General features: G+C 37.0%; 2 protein-coding genes across 3 annotated transcripts; one reads left to right on the top strand and one right to left on the bottom strand.

Moving 5' to 3' along the window:
- The first annotated feature begins 4,144 nt into the window (after positions 1-4,144).
- Positions 4,145-17,067, top strand: pAbp (poly(A) binding protein). The gene is made up of 11 exons (XM_019056822.2): positions 4,145-4,676; positions 6,542-6,735; positions 8,638-8,754; positions 9,365-9,526; positions 10,224-10,343; positions 11,184-11,378; positions 11,890-12,253; positions 12,900-13,147; positions 13,783-13,890; positions 14,635-14,739; positions 15,498-17,067. The coding sequence occupies exons 1-11, from the start codon at positions 4,478-4,480 to the stop codon at positions 15,564-15,566; spliced, it is 1,881 nt and encodes a 626-aa protein (XP_018912367.1). The 5' UTR covers positions 4,145-4,477; the 3' UTR covers positions 15,567-17,067.
- On the bottom strand, positions 15,568-23,623 carry LOC109040770 (uncharacterized). 2 transcript variants are annotated; one of them, XM_019056821.2, is made up of 3 exons: positions 23,481-23,623; positions 22,714-22,868; positions 15,568-21,598 (listed from the first exon to the last, which is right to left on the bottom strand). In XM_019056821.2, exons 2-3 carry the CDS (start codon positions 22,844-22,846, stop codon positions 19,221-19,223), a joined length of 2,511 nt encoding a protein of 836 aa, XP_018912366.2. In that variant the 5' UTR covers positions 22,847-22,868; positions 23,481-23,623; the 3' UTR covers positions 15,568-19,220. The 2 variants fall into 2 exon arrangements, with proteins under 2 accessions (XP_018912366.2, XP_018912365.2); XM_019056820.2 differs by lacking the exon at positions 23,481-23,623 and adding an exon at positions 23,146-23,462.
- Positions 23,624-25,077: the final 1,454 nt, after the last annotated feature.

Raw genomic sequence — 25,077 nt, 5'->3', positions numbered from 1 at the left:
CTCTGTAGTTTGAAATTGTTTTGTAATACACGTTCTTACATTATTACCTCATCATTCATTCTGATGTCTACTTCATGGCATTATTAGTCGGTTTGCTTACGAACAGAGCCACGATAAGGTGAGGTTGGGTAACTGGGCGGTGGGGTAACTGGGCAGTACCCTCTGTATTTCTACCAGATTAGTGCAAAAATTGTTTTCACTGTTGGCATACCTTCATTATGACGTAAACCATCTAGAACATGTAAACATAACTTCAAAAAAAAATTTTATGGTGAATGGTGAAGTGCCGAAAATTGGACAGCTTTTTTTTCAAAACAACGCCGGAGGTGGTCCCGAAAAGAGCCTCATATCTCACTCCCAGCAAGTATTTTATTCAACTTTGACAATTCTTCTTCATGTATGATGTATTTGTGTAATGCAAAGTAATTACAACGTAATTGGATGAAAATACTGGCTGCAAAGGGTTGATGCCCAGTTACCTTGAAAATTTTCCCTTTTTGGGGTAACTGGGCACCCATCCCAAGGTAACTGGGCAGGTGGCAGTGGTGGCACCTGCCCAGTTACCCATTGCAAGGTTGCTGTGCTTCGGTGTTTGTTTACTTCTGAAAATGTCAAAACTAATTGACTATTGTGGACTTTTAAGTGCCAAAGACCAATAATCAGGGTTCCCAGCACACTAAACTTCTAACTTAAGTCAATTATAGCATAACTTAAGCATTACTTAATTACATTTTTGCCGCTAACTGTTACGACATCACTTTTAACGACTTAAACATGGTTATATAAATTCAAATGAAATTCTCTGAAACCCTCATGAGAAGGACATTCTTTTCTGGCCAATGAGAATTACAAATAATGCCCCCCTTAAAAATTAAGGGAACTTTTTGGCGCCTGACTGTATCCCAGATCAGCCTTGCGGCTTAATTTTTTTTCATTTTTTAAAAATGTATCATGCTTAATTTCACTAAAAGTGGCCAAACAGTGTCCTGGTATACAATATACTTTATAAGTAGTAATACAGAAAGTTCTAAGCATTTATCTACAAGGAAACAATTTTTTTTTTTTACCGTTATTCAATTCTCAGATTTGAGGGTTTTTTTGCCGCTAACTGTTACGACATCATTCTTAACCACTTAAACATGTTTATATACATTCAAATGACATTTTCTTAAACCTTCATGAGCAGGACATTACCTTCTGGCCAATGAGAATTAAAAATAATGCCCCCCTCAAAAATTAAGGGGGGGTAGTCCAGTTACCCCACGACGTTGGGTAACTGGGTGAAAAAAACGGGAAATTTTTGAAAATTTGTGGGAAAAAATTGAAAGATGAAATTCGACTTTTGACTCTTCCTATATTTAGACAAGGTGTTGTACTTACTAAAAAAAAAATTTAAAAGTAGCCTCCACTGTCAATATAATGATGGGAAAAAAATCATGAAGTTGAAATTTTGACATTTTTCTCCGAACTCCTGCCCAATTACCCAACCTCACCTTAGATGGGGACAATATTTGTGTTCCTTTTATATGGACTACATTTTGCAATTTGGAACTATAAATTCTAACCCGGTTTAAAAACAACGTATGTTTCATTAGTTTCCCTTTGCTCATAAGTGTTTTTCTGGAAGAGCCAGAATTTATAATGGTTCCAAATTGCAAAATGCAGTCCATATGTAACTAGTGCTCCTCAGTACGTTTGTTGCCTATACGGCCCATTTGAAGGCGAACTTCAAATGGACAGTGGCTGTCAAAAGGTCTATACTTTTTCTGTTCATTCAAAATTGATCCATTAGAGTAGAAACACCGATGGTTTTTGCAAAACTTTCTCCACTGGAAAGTTTGAAAAATGCACATATCGACGGTGAAAGTCGGCAATCACATAACTCGGTTTGCGACGTCGCAGACTTCCTGTCATACTTTATTTTTTAAACGGAAAACTACTCAACGGTAATTCTTTAAAACTGCCGTGATTTTTCTTCTATGTGCGAGGAAAATTCTGCAAAAACTTCAAGGAATCATGTTCATTTATTCTCCTTTAAAAAAATAACATAGTTGCGGATATTTTCAGACACCGCAAACGAGTTATGTGATTGCCGACTTGCACCGTCGATATGCAGTTCGCTTTGGTAGAAGTGCGTCCAATATCAATGTAAAATGGCTCGAAAATAACGTTGAACACACTGGCAAACACTAAAACTCACTCTTATACTCACTAAACACCTTCCTCTTTTGCTTTTTTTTCATGAAAGAGCATACTGTCGTAGTATACTTTTGAAGCAGTGAAGAAACTTTAAACATTCAACTTAATGGGAGAATGAGTGATTTTAGAATTTCCAAATGTGCTCGACGTTATTTTTAACATCTCTATTAATGTGTGATTCACTTGTGGTGTGGTGCAGGTTTGCACCAAAAACTTCGCAAAAGTCGCGGGAATACCTACGCTTGAAATGACGGAATTTTTAGGGGGGGGGGGGCTGCAATGGAGGTGAGTTACACGTAGGGGACATGCAAAGGGGGAGGGACGGGTACGCAAAATCATCAGGCAGATTTATCGGCGTCTCTCCGCGGCGTTAGGACGCCGCAGACAGACGCGCCTAAGGTACCGTACCTTCAAAAGTCGAGAAAAATGGATGACGTAATTTATAAACGATCCTAAACAGGACTCGGGATTTTTCATTATTGTTCGTCTTAAGGAAGCGTAGCTGAAGTTGTGACCGAAAAAATATATTTAAAAAAATTGCAGGAAAGGAAAAAAAATTAAAGCACGAAAGAAAAAAACCATTGGGGGCCATCCATAAATTACGTAAGTCACTTTTTCCCATTTTTAGACCCCCCCCCCCCCCGCGAGGCACTGTAAGGCATCCCTTACCCCCGCTCTAAAAATTACGTAACGCTCAACTGACCCCCCCCCCCCCTTCTTTTTTCAATTATTATAGATCTATGCATTACTTTTTCTTTTAGAAAAACAATAACATTTTTAGGTCAAAATTTGTATTAGTAAAACTGAATTTTTGAAGTAAGTTCATAGGAAGTATTCATGATACAATTAGTTTCATAAACAAAAATACATGGCGCAAAATTGAAGATTTTTTTTTTGTCTTTGGAATAGTTAAAAATATTATGTTGACAAACGGATGAAGTCACTACTCATCATCCCACGGAGTGGAGAGGTGGGAATCAAGAGCAATGACAAGGAGTATGGTCCGATTGGCCAGCAATCGGTGATGTGCTGATTTCCTCTATTCCGTCTTGAATTTTATTATCAACCTGACGAAAATGGATTTTTGCATTTTCTTGAAATAAAGGCTGGAAAGCTTACGTAAGGATCAACCCCCCCCCCCTCGTAAGGCATCGCAAGGCTGTTGGAGACCCCCCCTCCCGTAAGAGCCTTTCGTTTTTTAGGCGGCCCCCTACTGCGTGATGAATTTTGTAACACCCCGTTATTTCTCCTGCATATTTTAATTAAAACGCATGCTATCCAAAATCTAAGCTCAGATTCGGATTCCTCGTTAAAAATTGATGGGAAATGATATATCATACATTACCGTAACATGGAGGTAAGTAACTAAACATAGGCAGGTATCTTATCAGTCCAACATGGGTATGTGGGTGCGGTCAGAAAGAGGAAGAAGGAATGTGTCTTCTTTCGGAAATTCTTCTGGGAAACCAACGAAACCTAAGCGCCAGGCGCCACATTCCGATCAGCTGACTGCGTTGAGATAAAAGGGTTGAGGGTATGAGCTGTGCCAGATGTCATAAATAATTTAATTTGATTTCAAGGGCTGAACTTTGGCTATGCAGCAGTGAGTCATGATTCGAGGATTCGATTCGACTGTTGCTGCGCTCACTGTAGGATTCATGCGCCAATTTGTAGCGGATGTTTCAAATTTTTAATTCCTTACCGTACACAATGAAATAATTTGCCTTTAAAACATATTTCTTAGTTTAAAAATAGATTTTAAAACTCAAATATTCATTATTTGTACAATTAAATGAATAAAATAAATCTATCAAATGATTAAAAATGCACTATTTTTTTACAAGGAGCGCGTAGGTAACTTTGTCCCTGGTCATGTGCCATCATACTGGCATCTGATTGGTTCAATAGACAGCGGCCGTGTCTCGTCACCAACTTTACTTTACCCTACCCATTCCGCATTTCGCGCTCTGTGTTTCGCGTGAGGTTGTGTCCTGGCTGCTAGGTCACACAACTCATGATTAATTATTATTTAGACTAATTTTTTTAAAAAAACATAAAAATACAAAAAAAAATTCAAAATATAATTAAAATAACAAAAAAATAGTGCGTGTAAGTTCGTTTAAGGGGAGTGAATATTCCAAGTTCGTGCGTGTGTTTCCGTTGTGCAACGTGGTCGGGGCATCCATTTTCCTTATATCGGAAGTGAAAATAGGCTTCTGATTCTCACCTATTGCCCTTTTCTTCTTTTAATCTTTAACGCCACTCACAAAAAAGCAAGATGAATTCCGGTCCTGGAGGTCCTAACTACCCGATGGCGTCGCTTTACGTCGGCGACCTTCATCAAGATGTCACAGAGGCCATGCTCTTTGAAAAATTCTCCACTGCAGGACCTGTCCTGTCAATTCGAGTCTGCAGAGACATGATCACCCGCCGATCCTTGGGTTATGCCTACGTCAACTTCCAGCAACCTGCTGATGGTATGCATTTATTTTATTCGGGTTCAAACACCATGCTGACGAGATGAATCTTGCCAACTCATCTCGTTTCCTATTGATTGCTGCGCCCGTTTTCTCCAGCTGTCAGTGCTGTTTATAAAGCACCATGTATTGTCCCTTAAACTACATTCCATTCGTATCTCCATCAGTCATTTTGTTAAGGCCTAAAGGAGTCTCATCCTTGTTTTGTTCTTTTTTAACTGGGGCCATGGGCGGTGAAGGAGAGAGACTTTACCAGGGCGTGCAACTTACCATGTGACGATGCCTCCATACATTTCCCCATGGCATGATCGAAAGCAAATTAACGCCCATTCAGAGAATAGGTTTTTCCTTGTTCTCTTGTGTGCTACTTTTATCAAGGCCCCGTCAAAATTTCATGTGATACCATTGCCTACGAGAATGGAGAGGCCGTAACTTTGTTTCTGTGACGTCCTGCTAGTAGATGTAACTCGGCCACGGTTTGACGTGCGTTCTTATGGGCGATGTGTGTTTCTCTCGTGCTGATATCTTCTCGAGGGTTGTACTGATGCTAAAATGTATAAAAACCTCTTCGGAAGAGGATGAAATTTCACTTTAGAAAACTACCTAACCGATAAGTGACACTGTCTAATCATCAAGGAAATGTAAGTGTACTACTGAAAATCCGTACTCCACTCAGATTCAAACTAAACGCTCGCGCAACTTCGGTGAATTGCGGGCCGTTCGTGCAACTTCAGCCGATTGTGGGCCACTCTGATTGGTCCATGCAGCGACTGCCTCACTCATCAATGCACCGATGACCCGGAGATGCTTGTTGTTTTCTGTTAATATCTACTAGATTGACATCACAAAACTGACTAGTTACAGCCCCTTCATTCTCGTAGGCAACGGTGATACCTAACATGGCTCTTAGCCCATGGTCAGATTATGTCACAATCGTAAGAATTTCATATCATCAAAACACACCATTAGTACAAGCACACCATTTACTGATTTACTGAAGTAAATAGGGGTCAACCTTTTTTTTTTTTTTTTTTTTTTTTTTTTTTTTTTTTTTTTTGGACATGAACCTGCCATCTCTCCTATTAGTAAGTATGTATAAAACTCCGATTCGCGGAGATGGTTAGGTGTGGCAGAATTCCATATTTTTTCTATCGCCCAAGTTGCAAAGTGGCCCCTCTTGGTGACTAAGGTGGATGGCTTTATATGCATCTACGAACATGTAAAATCAAGTTGCTGAAAATCACATCTGTACATGTAGAGAAATCTGTCTGGGAAAGTTAGTGGAGCAATTTTTCTAGGTCTAAGAGGATTTTCTAATGATTTTGTGAAAATAGTAGAAAGAATTGATAGCAAACTCAATACTCAGAGTGCTGTTTTTCATCCATGGGTTTGCAATGGATCTGGTTTATCTCAGTTATCAGCGTTTTCCAAACATTGCCTCAAGAGGTTAGGATCTTTTGCAACTCACCATGAAAGAGCTATCCTGAAGTACCTCTGGAATGTATAGAATGGGCTTGACTGCGCAGAAAAGTAAAGCTGTTCATAATCTTCTGTGGTTTGGATTTAAAAGTCCTAATTAGTCTGAGGTTACAGAGTCCCAGAGGCTCAAAATTCTGACAAGAGGGAGATCATGAAAAAATGTGAATCCTTCCATTCTATCAATCCAACTATTTACCATCTAGTAACTTCAATTAAATTTGTAGTCTGCCTTCAAGATAATCTTATTAATCCCATACTGTTAAACTGATCGCCAACTCGGCGAGACAGATATCTTTGGTTTCGATTAACTTTTTACAGTTCCTGATTTTGCGGATTTTTAAACCAAGTGGCAAGTTGTAATTTTCCCTCTTTTTCTTTCATCACAGCTGAACGAGCTCTTGACACAATGAACTTTGATGCCTTGAAAGGACGCCCTATTCGTATCATGTGGTCCCAACGTGATCCCTCTTTGAGGAAATCTGGTGTTGGAAACGTCTTCATTAAGAACCTTGACAAAAGTATTGACAACAAAGCCATGTATGACACATTCTCTGCCTTCGGTAACATTCTCAGTTGTAAGGTAAATATTTCCATCCTTTTTACACACCCCCTTTCTGTGTCAGATTTTTGTGCGAAAGTTTGACAAGTCATGCCTTGGTATCGTTTGATGAATTTTAGTTCTTGCGGAAGAAAAATTTTTCCATTTTTAATACAGTTAATTTTTAAGAACTGATCAAGAACATCTAACCAAGATGTAAAGAAATTAAGCAATAAGTTCTTGTGCTGAGGTGTTGTCAGGACTTTAAGCGAGTGAAGAAAGGCTCAATTCAGCCTTAGCCACTACATTGTAAGGTATCAGACCCCTTTAACTCTGATTGCGTTGAGTATACAATGATGTTTTTGCCTTAGGACACCTATGAACAGTTCATGATATTAACTTTTTGTCCCTGAGTATACTTATACGATCGTTACTTAGTAGGTATTCAACTACTCAATTATCTCTGCTTTCTTTCAAAAGTATTCAATGATTTTACCTATGTTCTTGTAAAGTTTGAATTAGAATTTAATTCTATCTAGTAGGAAAACAACTTCATTCCATTTTAGTTTCATCATTACTAACACCAAAACATCCTTTTGAATAGCCTTTGACACTGAGCATGTCTACTGTGATGTCTACACCTTAGTTCCATGAATGGTCAATGATTTAGAAACTTGGACCTGAGTATACATGCCTGAAGATACTCTTGAAGATTAACATCACAGTTCTAGTAGACCCTGCAATAATTTGCAAAAACCTTGATGTTTTGTGTCAGGGCATGTCTCATTGCTCCTCTTAATCCACCAACAGTCAACACTCCGAGTACTTACACTTGCTTAGAGATTTTCTATTCCTTGAATCTCAATCCTTGGTTTGTCTTGTATACTATGATGCACTTGCCTTAGGACACCTATGATTGTTCCGTGATATTCATCTATATCCTGAGTATACAAGCCTAGCAATTTTCTCATCATTCAATCACTTGTCATTTATCTGTTAACTATATGATGATGCTTGGCCTTGGAACAAGTCTAAATTTCTGAAGTATCCATTCACAATCTGAAAGCACTAGCTCAGCAATGCTTTCATCCTTGAATCTCAATCATAAGTTTGTCTCGTATACTATGATGCACTTGCCTTAGGACACCTATGATTGTTCCGTGATATTCATCTATATCCTGAGTATACGAGCCTAGCAATTTTCTCATCATTCAATCACTTGTCATTTAGTTAACTATATTATGATGCTTGGCCTTGGAACAAGTCTAAATTTCCAAAGTATCCATTCACAATCTGAAAGCACTAGCTCAGCAATGTTTTCATCCTTGAATCTCAATCCTTCATCTGTCTTGAATACTATGATGCTCTTTCCCGAATCTATGATTGCTCCATGATATTCACCCCCATCCTGAGTATTCGAGCCCTGCACTTTTCTCATCATCCCATTATAGTCCCCAATTGGTTAAATCTACCATGATGTATTGCCGTAGGATACCTTTAATTGATTTGTGACGTTAAACATTGTCTTGAGTGCACTGGCCCATTCAGGTCATTCAGTCATAATCCTTTATCTGCTAGTATACCATGATGTTTTTGCCTTAGGACACCTATGATTAATCCATGATATTAATCTTTATCTTATATTAAATCTGAGTATACTAGCTATTTTACTGACATCCGGAAGACTCCAACACTCGAAGGTATACCATGATGTTTTTGCCTTAGGACACCTATGATTGATCTATGATATTAATCTTTCTCCTGAGTGTACCAACCCATCAAGTCCTCAGATTCATCCGAGTTTTATTTTTTTCCTCTCTTACATCCCGTGTCTTCTAGTTGAAGAGAGGATTAGATCACTCCTGCTTAATGTTCGTTTTTTTTGATCAAAAAGCAGCAATAAAAGCTACTTTTGACGCTTATCTTTTTTGTTCTTTTTTCTAGGTTGCTCAAGATGACACTGGCGCTTCCAAAGGATATGGTTTTGTGCACTTTGAAACAGAAGAAGCAGCGAACAAGTCCATTGACAAAGTCAACGGCATGTTGTTGAACGGCAAAAAGGTGATTTTTCATTCGTACTTTTTGTGCCACTTAGCTCTTCAAAATCGGAAAATATAAATACCAGAATATACAAATAAATATCGGACATATGCCTGTGTGACACCATGATAAACAAGCGTCACCCTGATTTCCCCTCAATCAGGGAAAGCTGAGAAGTAAGACAGAAGGAAATTGTTTATTTTATTAAAAGAAGCATCCAAAATGAGTTCATTAAAATGATGATACAGAATTTATCCCTTCCCCTTTTGTATTTAAGTCTTCACCACCTTCTTGATAAGAGTAGCGTTTATACGTTGGTGACCAATCTTTAAGGCCATTTTTCTTTAAAAAAAAAAATAAAAAAAAACCCATCTCACAGTCACATAAAAAAACAATAACTTTTTTGCACATAGTTCACCATCAAATTAGTGATGGTTACGGTGAAACTTAAGTTCTTCAAATTTTCACTTAATTGGCAGGTACCTCAGAAACGTTGCATTTTAAAACATCAGGTACATGAAGAAACTTTGCATGTAAAAGTCAGAAAAAATAAAATTAAATTTCATTTAGATACATACAGTTTCTTCTTTTCTCAACTAAATTTATTTATTTTAAAATTTTTGTCCTCCAGGTATTTGTAGGCAGATTCATTCCTCACAAGGAACGTGAGAAGGAACTTGGCGAGAAGGCTAAACTCTTTACCAACGTATATGTCAAAAACTTCCCAGAAGATTTCACAGATGAGTTGTTGAAACAAATGTTTGAAAAGTACGGAAAAATAACAAGCCACAAAGTAAGTACTATTGCAAAACTGAATTTCACAAAACAGTCCATTTTTTTTACCATACAAAACTTGCAGGGGATAGATGTTGAACATAAATGAATATTCATGGACTCATTACAATTGGCACCTCTGTCATCAGCCACTCAAATTCTCATCATGAAATTCACTCTCTTTACTCCTAGATCACTGTCTGATCCAGATAATAGGACTTTTTCATCAGAGATTAGATGCAAACATTTTTCCTTGGATATTATGAGGGGTTTAGCATTGTCTGAAAGAATTCAATTCAGTGATACAACCAGAATGTAGATGGATTACCCTAAACTTTGAATCAAAATTTGATTTACTATGTTCCTCCAAGGCAAAGTAATGAAAATATTTGTTTTGTATTAATTAATTAATTAATATTTGTTTTCATAATTGATCACAAGATCTTCCAAATTTTTGAAATTTAAAGTTTTAGGTTGATAGGAATTCTACATTGTCAAATGCAGCCGAACAAAATCCAGTTTTTATTAGACACAGTTTTCAGCTATGATTTCATACCTAAGGTTTTTGATAGCTCAAATGCGGTGAAAAATACTCTCTTGGCTTGTTTGGTGTCATTGCTCTCTAAAATGTTTAGCTTCAGCTTTAGTTCTGCATATTCTAATCCCTAGAAATTTGAATCAGTCGATTGCATCTAATATTCGATTTGACTCCTCAGGTCATGTTCAAAGATGACGGCAAATCTCGTGGATTTGGTTTTGTTGCCTTTGATGAGCCTGGTGCTGCTGAACGAGCAGTCAAAGAGTTGAATGGCAAAGAAATGTTCGAAAATGGCAAGGTAAGCTAGCATTTACTCTCCAGCTTCTTATTGTTTTTCATTCGTTTGAGGTAATGTTTGATGTTATAAATCAGTTATATCGCTAACTTAGTATATTAGTATGATTGTAATCCACACAAACTAATCTCTAATCAGATATTAGCCATAGTTAAGGCCAGATCTGCCCCTTACCCGGTTTTTTTGTAGAAAGATGAAAAATTGCCTTGACTTGACTTTTAAATTATTTACTTACTCATTAGAGGAGTCCATGAACACAGTGGTCGATGTGACGAGCATTGTCATAATTTCTGCAGTCCTTTTGATGATTTATTTTGCTCCTGACTCCTCAAATGTGAATAAATGTAAAGCATAGCAAAAGGTGCCGTCAAACTGTTTCCCGCCATTGCTGCACTGCATGAGATACAACCCCTGACAGCGCTCGTATATGCACTGTCCTTTACAAAATAACAGTTTTCTGAAGTAACTAAAGTTTACATTAAACTTTTACTCTTGTGTGTAACAGTATCTGAAGGATCTGAAACCAATCATATCTTAATTTCAGTAAAGAACTGCTTGCAATAATTTTCCTGAAAGGAGACGAACTGTGTCTCCGATTAAAAAAAATAGTGCAAAGAATTCTCATAATCGAATCTACATCTTACATAGAGTTTAACCTCATAAAGTTGCAACTAGTCGAAAATTTATGGTGTTCCATCTCATTTCAACTTCATAGAGGATGAAGAAAAGAAAACTAACGAAGTATCTTTGTCAAGGAAGAATTTTCAGACTCTCCCTCATCAGGAAATATTCTCTAGTCTAATTAATCTTTCTCATTTTTTTTACTTCTTCCTCTTTCCGTAGCCATTATATGTAGGCCGTGCTCAGAAGAAAGCAGAGCGTCAACAGGAATTGAAACGCAAATTTGAACAACTCAAGATCGAACGATTGAGCAGGTACCAAGGAGTCAACTTATACGTCAAGAACCTTGATGACACCATTGATGATGAACGCTTGCGCAAAGAATTCAATATGTTTGGAACCATTACTAGCGCCAAGGTAGATTTCCTTTTATATTATCTCCTAACCAAGAGTCATTTCAAATTTTTCTTTTAGAGCTCAGCTTTCTCTCATTACAGTAAAATCATACAGCCACAATATCAGAAAGAAGTCATTTAATTGATAATTTTTCATAATCTTTGATGATGATGTTCCTTTCAAAGCAGGAAATTTCAGCCCAAAATTATTTGAATTGGAGGTTCAGCCACTTTCTTGCTAATAACAATGAATAATTCTGCACTGCAAAAGACAGGAAGATTAGATCATGTAAAAATATGATCGGAAAACCTTCATGCTCAGAAAATTTTCTTGACTGTTCATCCAAAATTTTCCATTTCGATTTTGGATGCCAATTGATAAATTCTAAGTTCTTCACATGAAGTTGAAAAAGTGGGCTGTTCAAAATTCTTCGGAAAGATAAAATGCATGTAAAATTGAAAGCGAAAAGTTTTTTCCCCTCATTATTCATAGTGAAGTGTTCTGACTTTTTCCTCATGGTGTTAATTTGCAGGTTATGATGGAAGAAGGCCGAAGCAAAGGATTTGGATTTGTCTGTTTCTCATCACCTGAAGAAGCAACCAAAGCCGTCACTGACATGAACGGAAGAATTGTTGGCACCAAACCTCTATATGTTGCTTTAGCCCAAAGAAAAGAAGATCGCAAAGCCCATCTTGCCTCACAGTACATGCAACGTATTGCTAACATGAGAATGCAACAAATTGGTCCGCTCTTCCAACCAAGCAGCAATGGTTACTTCGTACCCACCATGCAGCAGCCTCCTCGCTTCTACGGCCCAACCCAGATGACGCAGATTAGACCTCAGCCACGTTGGTCGGCACAGCCACAAGTTCGCCCCAATGCTCAATCTTCGCCAGGTTAGTCATAAAACACTATAAATGTAGCTCGAACTGGAAGTAACTCAATGATAAATTAGTGCAGGGTTCACACTATCCTGCAGGGAAAACCGGGCCGAAAAGTTATCATTGTCTAATTATTTTTTGGGGTTTTCCTGACACTAATATGTATCAATATAATCTCTCCTGTCAATACTTAGAAATAACAGATTTTATTTCAGTGCAACTTTGAGCTCAGGATATTTAAATCATTAACTTACAATTAAACTTTGAGAAGGATGAAAAGGCGTAAGAAAGAAAAAAAACTGGCCAAAACCAATAGTTCTCAATAATTCAAATATGTTTTGATGTTTTGTCAATCACCCAGAGACATATTTACAGGCAATGGTTCTTAAGTTTTCACCAGAGATGTAGACTCAAGTTCTCAGCCTCGACATTTTCAAGTTTGTCTTCCCATTGTAAAGACCTCCAATTTTCCAGGTTGATTTTCAGTCAAAGTTAGCTTTTTAGTGAAATATGAGAGATATGTATTTTCTGATCATTACATGTCCATTGCAAAGTAATTTTCAAGTAATGAACTCAATATTTCCAGAAAATGTGAGTTCCTCTGATTTGTTTAATGAATCTAACCTAAAGCACTAACAACGCCTTTATTTTTCTCTCTCAGGTTTTGCAAACATGCAAGCTCCATTCCGATCAGCAGCAGCTCGGCCAGCCACCGCTCAACCAGCCGCAATCCGTAATCCAATGGCAGCCCGACCGATCACAGGTCAGCAGACCACCATGGTCACTGCTCGTACTGGACCACCACCTGTCTCAGTGTCCGCCCAGGCTCGCACATCAGGATACAAATACACCTCAAACGTGCGCAATCCATCACAGCAAATGCCAGTTCAACAACAACAAGTGCAACAGGTAAATTCTTCATCATTATTCATCAAAATTTTACCAGGCCAAGGACGCGGTCTTCAAAACCGGTTGAAACTTGAAAAGGGGGTTCTCATTGGCTTCAAGTTATATGCTCAGTTACGTTTGGTGGCATTTACCATGAGAAAGAATCAGGACATCTAAATCTCCTATAAACGTGTATAAATTGCAAAATACTGCTGGTTTTTCCATGAGCAAGATTGAATACGTGGCCATATTCATATTTCCACTACCTCATTTTGTATGCTTATTGTCTGCATGATTTCAAAGGCAAGTTTGGAAAGCCGGATGTCACGAAAAAACGGATGGGCAGTTGAAGTGTGGAAAATAAATATGTAGTATTGAGGTCAGATTGTCCTTCCTATCGAGATTTCTTTTTTTCATACCTCATCTCAATTTGATTATTTTGATTATCAATACTGCCTGTCGCACATGCAGTAATTTCATTTTGTTAATTAAAGAGCGCATATCAGCTCTGAATTAGAGTGTTTGAATACTTAATTTTTACATGATTGATAAGACTTTCTGAAAATGTTCGTAATCCTTGTACATGTCTATAAATATTTATTTGTTTCTTTGATAAACTAACGATTATCTAATCAACTTTCATCTTTATTTTACAGGCTGTCCTCATCCAAGGTCAAGAGCCGCTCACATCATCCATGTTGGCGTCTGCCAATGATTCTGACCAGAAACAAATGTTGGGTGAAAGGTTGTTCCCTCTTATTCAGGTAGGAGCGATTTGTTACTTATTATACTCCTCTACCATCACTTTTCACATTTTATTAGCACAAGTTCAGATGTCAGCCAGAACACTGCAGAGTTTATGAATATCTAGTCCAACATCACCAAAATGAAGTTTGAATAATTGCTAGCAGAGTATCTAGCGAGTGGGAAAATCAGAGAGAATATACGCCTTGCTGAGAAAGTTGCAAACTCATGTGCAAGAACCAGAGCCTTTGCAAAACTAAGCGGCGCTGTAGTACAAAGCAATGCACCTCCTTATTCCTCACCCAGTTGGTAGCAAATTTTTCCTGTGGAAATTTCCTGACCTATACTTCGCTTTGAACAAGGTTTATTTTTGAGCTTCTTATGATTTGGAAGAAGAGATCAGGGAGCTGAAAAAGTGAAGAAAAAAGGAATTTTGCAACAAGAGAGTCGAAAAAAAATGTTTGCATCCGGGATTGTCTCTTAGAGATAGATTTTGTTTCAGTATTTGAAAAACTTCTCGGGAGATTTCCAAGTTGTTTTCCTCTCAGAAATTCCTCTATTCTCTCTCGCTTATATTGAAACCAAATCTCTCTCTATAGCTTCTGTACCACGTCACTTGAAAAATGCCTCAAAGCTGTCACAAAATTTGACTGAAACCACCAAAAATTTTTCAATACCATTTATTTATCACTTTGGAAGTGCAAATGATGACCCATGAGTATTTGATTTTTCAAAAAATATGTTTTTCCGCTTTGTTTCCACAGCGCATGTATCCTGAATTGGCTGGTAAGATCACTGGTATGTTGTTGGAAATTGAGAATGCTGAATTACTTCACATGTTGGTGGACAATGAATCTCTCAAATCCAAGGTAAGTTATCTTCAGGATGTCCTGTCATTTTTTCTTTCTCGTATTGAGTCGCATTGATTAGAAAAATGATTACTTTAATAAGTGTTCTCAAAATGAAGATGTGCAAAACAAGTATGCAACAAATTTCGCACTTTTTGAAAAATGAGTAGTCTCTGTCACAGCACTGGAGACGTACAAAAATATTTAATCTCTGGCCAGAACAAATTATGATCTGTAATAAATAATTCGAATTATTCTCTTCCTTTGCTAAGTAAGGAAATTTCCTACTAGTATAAAACTGGTGTCAGTGTTTAACACTTAGGCAAAAGTTTACCCCAAGAACTCAAATAGATTTCCTATGACAGATTGTTTCGCTGTCCTCAATCTCATTCTTGAGCACCTTCGGTGCAGTATGTACCTCAACTTGGAGATAAATTTTGTGTTTCCCAAGATGCCCTTTTATTTTTAACGTTTTATCCTGTACGAGGAGTGTGCGCCCTGTAAGGATGCAGGACGCAATTGTACAATGTTGAAAAGAACTGATTCCGTCGTACCACTTTCTTAACCTTTTCATCCACCTGGTACGTAGAAATTTGCGATTGTCTATATGGAGTCTTATGAAGATTTAAAGAAATTACTCAGGATCTCAACTAATCCTGAATGGTCTGAAATACTCACATTCGTTTTTACGAAGGGTTAAGCTCAATTCAATTGCCATTAATAATTTTTTTTCTCCACTATCAGCGTGTAAAACTAATTTATAATTTTTTTAATTATAGGTTGAAGAGGCAGTGGCTGTATTGCAAGCCCATCAAGCCAAGCAAGCAGCTCAAGTTAAGAAGGAGTAAGGTGGATTTTAACGTCAAACGAGCTCCTGAGCAACTCTTTCTCATCAGTTTACTGCTAGCTTGAGTTTGAAGAAAAAAAAATATAATGAAAAAGTAAGGAAAAAAATAGTAAAACAAAAACAAAATCCAAAAAAAGAGAAAAAAAAAATATTGAAGAAAGATTAATGATTGTCTTTGATAGGATTTATGCTTGAATATTCCTCCCTAACATCCAACGAAGGAGCTGTCAGTATATTCTTCAAATGCAGTTGTGGAAGGATGAAGTTTTATTATAATTATATTTTAATTATAGATTAACTTCGAGCAAATGTCCTTTCCATTGCTGTATCTTGAATTACTTAGCAGAGATTTTTTTTTTCTTTTTTTGTACTTAGGCATAATGAATACAATTAAACACAAAAAAAAAACTGATGAAAAAGTTTTAAAAAAAAATTTAAAAAATTATAAAGTAAGAAAAAAACAGAAAAATTTAAAATGAAAAAAAAAGGAAAAATGGACAAAAGATGAAGAAAAAAAAGAAACTTTATTTTTCCCCCTCTTACGAAGTTTACTCTGGGTTTTCCCCTCTATTTTCAGTTTCTTCTTACATCATAGCTTTGGTGTCACGATTATTCCTCCATTAGATTTTTCCCATAGTATTTTTATTGAAATATTCATTTTCTTCCTTTTTGCCTTTTCCAAAGTCTACGACTAATTCCGTTTTTTCTGTCACACTCCGTTATACGCTGTCCTATTTTTGTATCAGTTGATAGTGTCTAAAATTTCTAATCTATAAGATCTGCTCAGACCATTAAAATGAAATGGGAAAAAACCAGTAAACTAACAACGTGAAACTTTTTTTTAAAAAAAGTAAAACAAAAAACATCTCCTGAACCCAGGGAGATTTTGGGGATTCCAAAAATAAAAATTAAAAAAGAAAAAAAAATAGCAAATTTGTATAAGAAAAAAAAATGTCAAAACAGTAGGATGATGTGCATCTTTTTTTACCCTTTTAGTCTAAAGCTCCATGAATTTTAATTTGATTTTAGAAGAAGGAACCGTCTTTGTTACAAATTCCTGCATATCGAGTCTCAGCTTAACATTTTTTTTTCTTTTAAGTTTTGAAGTTAAAAGAAAAACATGAAGGGACTTATTATTTGTTTTTGAGAAGTCAAGTACCTATTTAAATTCTTATTTTTGGGGTATTCTAAACCCATCTTTCCTGCTCACCAAACCCTGTTTCCTTTTTGTTGCATTCGAAGACCTCAGAAATTTTGTACTTTGCTTAAGTTATTCTTTCGCTGTCTTCGTACCTGTCTGAATTCCATGAAAAGATTACTCTCAGTTCATTTATTTACGTGAGCATTTCGTATTATTCCTCTTTATTGTTTAATCACTTATTGATTTTTTTTTTCAAATTTGTCTTTTGTATTTTTAAACAGTTTTGTTTCTTATATAATGTTAATCCTTCTCTTAAATTTAATGCTGTTTCACAAGGAATAAAATCATTTGAGCATTAATATTTTCAGACTTGTTTCTAGCTACCAACACTATCCACAAAATAGTTTTTGTACAGTAGAAAAATCACTGCTGGTTTTGAGAGTTGACAATGACTAGTTCTGCATTTAAAGAATTGAGTAATACAGGAAGTCTGCAACCTTTTAAAACTGAGAAACGTGCTTTGGGAGTTTATCGTTTGATATGCCTTCTCTACTTATGAGAAGAAGCAAATACAACATATTGAGATCAATTTTTTATTCACAGGTAAAAATTTCTAGAAACAGTGGTTTTTTCAAAAAAGAAGAAAAAATTACAAAAAGTAAAAAATTAAAAACATCTAAAATACTCCATTCAAGTAGGAGGCACATGGTACATCACTAAGTTCCTTAAAATTATAAGTTGCCAATGTGTAAGCGAAAGATTGATAGCCAAGAAATTTCTCAAACAAAACTACTTAAAAGTGAACATGACAATTTTTAGAAATCATGATGTCTCACAGCACTAATAAAGAAAACAACTAAGTTAATAAAAAAAATTTTGTAAGATGATTGATCTTTCATAACACTTTTTCATGATTAAAACACTGAACAGAAGTAAGGCTGCTGGTTAAGTTAAACAAAAATGGTGCTAATATATCATGATACATGAGATGGGGCACTACTGGTACCATATTACATACAGGTCAGAAAAAGAGATGGAAAGAATTGCCCCCTTGACTGTCATTTAGGTATCATTTGAAGTAAGAAATGAATTGTTCGAATGAACTCGAAACATGGGGGTTAATTAATTGCAAGGAGGATATACATAGGTGGTTCCACTTCATTCACTTTGGACATGGCATCAGGTACATTCAAATAGCTCAGTGAAGCCCTTAATATTTGCGCATCACACTTCTCTAAAATGGGGGTTAAAATAGAAATCGTCCGGACCACCATTGTTTGTCCATTACGACTTAAGTGTAATTTTTGGGTCACAGACAGGACTCAACACGCCCTATTTAGAGATTTTTACATTTTTAAAGGCACAATTACAAAAATGCAACCTGAGTTACTAAATCAAAAAAAGGTACCCTAGTTAATTGTGAGTCCAAATACTTCTAAACTGAAAAACAGCCTTGAAGAGAAACATGGACTGAGCATTTGGACTTCTGTCTCACGCACTTCATTCTTGCATTCAATTAGGTATCTATGATGAATGACAGAATACCATTACATTTTCATTGCTCAAGTAGTAATATTGAACACCTATGTAGAACCTAATTATCTTCACAAGTTTCTGAGTTGAAGAGCTTAAAAATTTATTCCAAAGGTCAATGACTTGAAAGACTTTGGAAGAGGACTTAAAAACTCAGTGAATCACTGAAGTTGAAACAGTTAAAAAAAGATGCAACAGGAACCACAGCCTTAATTGTTTCAGAACATAAAATCTAACTATTTTTTTTGTCAAAATTTTCTCCGTTTGGTATTTCTAAGCTGAACACAAACATTCATCATCGCCCAGCTATTTTCCATGCAAGAAAACAGTGGTAATACAGAGATTTCAAAAATTTGATCAGCACATCAACCACAACATTGTTTTGAGCAGTACTCAACTTTTCTTTCAAGGGCCTTTCATCAAATACGCAACACGGAAGACCAGGTTTTTTGACTTCCCACAACGTAACTCAAGTCTACACACTGAAACATTACGAAATTTACACTTTAACCCCCCTTCCCTCTAATTGGCTTTTTGTGATGAATTCTGCATGAAAAATTGTCTCCTTGCATCCATTCTTTATTTAAAATTTCTGAAAAATTTAATGCACCCCTATCCTACTGTAATGCAAGATATGATAGGAAGAAGAGACAGAGAGAGGCCTTGGAAGTTCCTTTACTTGCTATAAAAGAGACAGATGAGTTTTCATAAAAATAAGTGAAGATACTTAAAAACTCTTTGTTCTGGTGTAAAATCATAATTGATGACCAAACGGTCAACAAAATCTTGCTGATTACTTAAAATCTATATTACATGAGGTTGAATGTGCTTACATGCTCAGAAAAATAGGGAATGAGATAATTAAAATTATGGTAGTGGGTACATAAAATCGCTGCGACTCTCAGCTACACTGAATGAATTTAAAAATATTCCAGTGATCAAAGAAAAAAGAGGTTCAACTTAGAGGGCTTAGAAGTTCCTTTACTTGCTATTTTTTTGGAAATAATTAGTAGCACTAACTTTAGGGATTCTTGACGAGTCATTCAAGCGTGGTAATCGAGTTGTTGGTTGTTTTTTTGGAAGGTCCGCAAAAAACTTGGGTTTTGGTATCCCACCAATACGAGATTTGTTTGAATTGGCAGAGCTATTAAAAGAAGCATCAGAGAGTGGGAGAGACGAATCACTGCTGTAAAAGGCAACAGACTTTTCCAAATCTTCTGATTTACGAGTGCTGTTAGGCAAATTTTCTTGATTGGGATGTGTGTTGGTTACGACTTTGGGGAAAAATTTAGGAATAGAGGCTGACGGTATTTTTGAGCGCACTGAAGTGTTGTTCCGCTCTGAAGAGAGTGTGTTACTTTTAGAAAGACCAAAAGTTTTTACAGTGTTGCTGCTACTAAAAGAGGCTTCAGAAAGAGGCAAAGATGAGTCACTACTGTAAGCAGCAACGGAGATCTCCAAATCCTCAGATTTGAGAGAGCAATTGGGTAAATTTTCTCGATAGGATGGCGTAATGTTCACATTTCTAGGGAAAAACCTGGGAATAGATGCTGCTGGTATCTTTGAGTGCACAGTAGAATTGTTGCGCTCAGAGGAAAGCGTGTCATTTTTAGCAAATCTGTGAGGCTTGAAAGTATTGCTGTTGCTGCTTGACTTTGGTGAGATGATCTTTGGTGTTTTGACTCTCACTGGTCCAGAGGATAAGTTAAGGGAGTGAGGTCCTGAGAAAAATTTTTTCTTTGGTTCTGAAACCACTTTTTCACAGGTTCCATTTTCTTCCACGATAGACTCAGAGAAAGATGGTGTCGACATGTGCACACTAGAGGGAGACAAGCGATCGAATTTCGGGTTGAAAGGACTAGTTTTTCCGAATGCTTGTTTGAGTTTGGAGTTTGAATACTTGATTGATGGAGGTGTTTTAAAAAACTTTTCTTTCTTTCCTGAAGTTGAGATGCTTTTTTGTGGTGTCTTTTCGCCACATGGTAAGCACTGGTTGAGCCCAGTCTTAGTATCAACAATAGATGGAATCTGAGTTCCAAGGTTTCTTAATACCTTGGGACTCGTAGAAGCTTTCGGGGAAGTTATATGGTTGGAAAAGTTATTTGTATTTTGCTGTTCTACAGATGCTTCTGGCACTGATATATTGACAATACTCTTCTTCTGAGGCAGTTTTAGTCCAAATCTAGGTAAATTGCTTCCTGCTAACTTCCTGCTAGGTACTTCAGAAGTTCTTTTCAATTTAGATAAAGTTGGAAGCTGGGTCTGATTGACAGACATGACAGAATCATCAAAAACAGAGAAATTTGGTGGAGATACATCTGATAAATCTGCCTCAGTAAATTGTGAAATATTAAATGGTTTCAAAGGAGAATCAGTTGCTTGAAATTTTAGAGAAGCAGGCGAATCTGATCCAGAGCTCATTTTCAAATCGCGACTTTTGGCAACTTTGGATAGACCATTCTCATTCAAAAGTTTTTCTTCTGCAGAGCAAGGAACACATTGACTATCTTCGGACTTAAATTTCTGTGGAGCAGTTCCCCCGCCTAAAATTAGCTCTTTCTTAGGACTGAGGCGATTCGCTTTATCAGAGCTATCTGACAAGTTGCAATCTGAAGTTATATTCTGAACACCATTCATTTGAGAGACCTTGTTGCCAGTTGTCAAAGATGCAGAGGAAGTAGACATTTTATCAATTTTTGATTCTATGATAGGAGTTGGAAGCACACCTTTCACTGGGACCAGTGAGTTTTTTGAGATAGAATCAATATCTTGAAGAATGTTCTCAGGTGAATTTTTCTCGGATGGTTGAAGGTTCAACTTTTCAGTGATACTCAACAATGGAGAGACAGAGGATTGTATGTGACTTCCAATTACATCAGGAATATTAATACTCCTGGCGTCATAACGTTTTGGATCGACTTTTTCAAAACTTTCTGACGCAACCTCTAGAGCAGGGGAGTCTGACTCATCAATAAAAGAGGATGCCACTGACGCAAAAGAAGAATCAAAATCATTACGAGACTGAGACGCCAACGATGGAGTCGTGTAAGTTGAGGAGCAGTTTTCTTTTATGGGAGACGAGATCGGTGTCGTACTGGAGGAGTTGAAGGTGCTCTCTTTATTATGCTGAGAGGTACCATTACCTGAAATATTGACTAATTTTTGTGGTGTAGAGGCAAAACAGGTCTCTTCCTCTGGCTGCGGATCACCGTGATTGGTGATGGTGTGACCATTGGATTGAGGGTGGTTCCTTTGTGTAGTCAAAAAAGTTGATTCATGCGACACTGGAGAGACACGATCATCTTCAAGCCTTTTTGGTAAAGAATACGATGTTCCATTATTTATGTCTGCATCGGTCTCTGAAATTCAGAAAGAACACGATTACTAAGAAGCAAGGAATGAATGCCCCCTTCAAAATGTTACATCATGGCACAATTAGAAATCAATACGAAGTGCTTAAGGAGGAGCAATGCGGCACCTTAAACGTCGCAATCAATGTAACATGGTCAAGCAGAGTTTTAACTGTCATTTTACAAAATAAGCAGCTAGACTACTAAAATTAGTAGCATTAGTTATAGCAAAACTAAATTCGCTCAAGTCATCAACCTTGGGCCTCCTTCCTTGCGATATTAGTTACAGATAACTACATATCGACGGTGCAAGTCGGCAATCACATAACTTGTTTGCGGTGTCTGAAAATCTCCGCAACTATGTTATTTTTTTAAAGGAGAACAAATGGACATTATTCCTTGAAGTTTTTGCAGAATTTTCCTCGCACATAGAAGAAAACTCACGGAAGTTTTAAAGAATTACCGTTGAGTAGATTTCCGTTTAAAAAATAAAGTATGACAGGAAGTCTGCGACGTCGCAAACCGAGTTATGTGATTGCCGACTTTCACCATCGATATGCATTTCAGAAATGAACTGTGGACATAATGTAACTCAGAAAACAAAGTTTCAAATTTAAATAATAAGAAAGAGCATTTAATAATAATCCTTTGAAAGGTAAAAAACATAATATGAAGCTAAAACGAACAGGCATAGTTTTTGAAGTTAGGTACTAAATGGATATTGTATGATTGCAATATTGCAGTTTACCCATAAGAATACCTTGTAAAGGCAGTTATACAAATTTTTAAGTCACTCTTGCACATCTCATTGATGTTGTCACAATCAAATATTTTAGACTTTTAGAATAAAGAGATTTTCCGATGAGATTATTTCTTTTTTGTATTATCGAGATTGTCTAATTAAAGAGATTCAAACCCAGGAGCATGCATTGTGATTGGTTTCGGAGTGATATGTGACTTTTATGTTGAATTCAATAATATTTTCTTTCAGTCATCGACAATGATAAACATTATACTGTGCTTTTTAACTTGTGATGTAATTTATTTTGAGACAAAGGTAAGAGTTGAAAAACAAAACTACACATTTACAACCAAATCTAGAATGATTTGAAATGTCTAGTTACTTTTCACTTCTGCAGACCGTCGGCGATTCAATTCTTCTAGCTCTTTCTTGAAAGTAAGTTTAATTTCTTTCATAGTCACTGGCCCCCAGAATACATCCTCCTCATCACTATCCATTTGACTAGCTGTTGCCATATCAATTTTTGGTGTTGTTAATCTGAAAAAGACGGGCACAATAAAGAGGTAAAAACACAGATTACCAAAATTTTGGTATAGGACCAATAGGACAAACAGTAAGCTTCCTGCACTTGTAAACCCTCACTAGGCACAGGTTGATTTAATCCAGCATTTACAATTGCCTGCGCACATGTCGAAAACAAGCACACGCCACTTATGCAAAGTATACGGAGGCTTGTGGGTGCGGAAACAAGCTGCAGAACTGTTCGAAAGTGAGCTAAATCGTCGCAGTGCACAATGAAACAAAAACCACAAACCTCGTATGCGAATGATTTTCCAGTAAGTGACATTAGCGCAGATGCAATAGATCTTATTTCAGGGTAACACCGTGCAAGAAGCACACATGTTGAGTTCTAAGTTTCTGTTAGTACATCACCATCACCAACACTTTTAATTATACTTTATGACGTATGACGTGTTGCATGAACCAACAGGCCTTTTAAAGAGAACGATAAAAGTAAAACGGTCGGATATTTAAAAAAGATTGGGTGCTACACTGAGAATTGAATGTGAAGGATGGTGGACTCATAGATTTTTGACTACTTGTTGATCTAATCTTGGGTGTAGGCTATGATAAGAAACAAATACTTACCGGTTCCAAGAACAGGCTGTGCCTTCAATCAGTTTAAAAGTGAGATAAAACTGATAACGGCGAAATAATAGAACGAAAGTTTGTACAAACTGAAAGGAAAAAGCTTTGTTATCAACGATTGAATCAAAATTTCAAAAACAAATAAACGACTCCGATCAGAATTTGAAATCGACCAATGAGAGGAGTTGATGAGACTCGGGTCTCAACAGTTAGCATGCGCATAGATCGTATTCGATACATCAAACGGCTGAGATTGTATCGATATCGATTGGTTCAAAACATAAACATAAAGGGACTCTAAACATAGCCTCAAAAGTAAATTCAGAAATCTGAGAGAACGGGTCTTTTGTAACAGATTTTTTATTCTTTTGCGTACCAAATGCCAATTTTAAGTGAAATTGTTAGGAATTTTCTCATTTTCAGCTTTTCCAACTTAAATCCTTACAGTTTGGTTTGAGGTTATGTGCTATTGTTTTGAACCAAACGCATAGAGTACATAGAGTCGTAATGTAATTGGGAGAGCTGGCGCCACTTTTAAGCATTTTCCATGTCCCGAATTCCGAGACTCCTGTGTGACGCCGGGTCACTTTTTCGATACATAATCGATTGTTTGCGATACACGGGTACCCGGCCATTCGATGACAACAACAACAACAACAACAAAGGAGATAGGAATCACCATGTATTCCACACCGCCATTTTGGATCGAAAATGTATCGAAAAAGTGACCCGAACTCGGCGCACACCGGGCTCGGAACTCGTCGAGCAGAACATGGCGCCAGCTCTCCCAATCATATTACGGCTCTATGTACTCTATGACCAAACGATACATCGAACCGTTAAGCGCGGTTCTTTTAAAATGTCGCACCGGAAATGACCGAGCGCACCTTTTCAACTTTCACCAGATCCAATGTAACTTACAAGTTTGCCAACCTTAAGGTAGGGATGTCGATACTCAGGGAAGTATCGATACTCGGTATCGATACTGGTATCGCCTCTAAGCATCGATACCGGTATCGAGCATCGAGCTGAAGTATCGATACTTATGAGGTATCGATACCATCGATACTATTTCTGAATTATGCCGTGATTCTGAGTGTGCGTAAGTATGTCTGTCGGCCGTTAAATTCCGCCAGATTTACGCCTCTCTCGAAAAAGCCCTGTTCGCGTCCTTAGTCAACTATTTTGAGCCTTTAACTACACTTATCGAACTGAGCTTTTAACATTTTTATTGAAGTATAATCATTTTGAGAAACTTGATTACTCCGTCGTTTGTCACAGTGCATCATGAAGGTGAAATAGTGGGGAGAGAATTTTTTAAAAAAGAAAAAGAGGCCTTCTTCATGGCCAAATCAGATTAAGTATCGATACCGTCGATACTGGGGTCTTGGCATCGATACTGCATGGTATCGATATCGTGGAGTATCGATGCCGAGTATCGTTAAGTATCGATCGAAAGTATCGATACTTTGCAAGTATCGGATAAGTATCGACATCCCTACCTTAAGGTATAGATGAGCCGCAGTGAATCTTTCTATCGAGTCGCCATTTTGATCCATGTTCACAAGCTAAAATGAAATTGCAGATCTTTCAAAAA

This window comes from Bemisia tabaci, chromosome 5 (assembly GCF_918797505.1).
Source record: "Bemisia tabaci chromosome 5, PGI_BMITA_v3".
NCBI classification, from domain to species: domain Eukaryota; kingdom Metazoa; phylum Arthropoda; class Insecta; order Hemiptera; family Aleyrodidae; genus Bemisia; species Bemisia tabaci.
The sequence above is the reverse complement of the archived record's forward strand: the minus strand, read 5'-3'. Positions and strand labels throughout refer to the sequence as shown.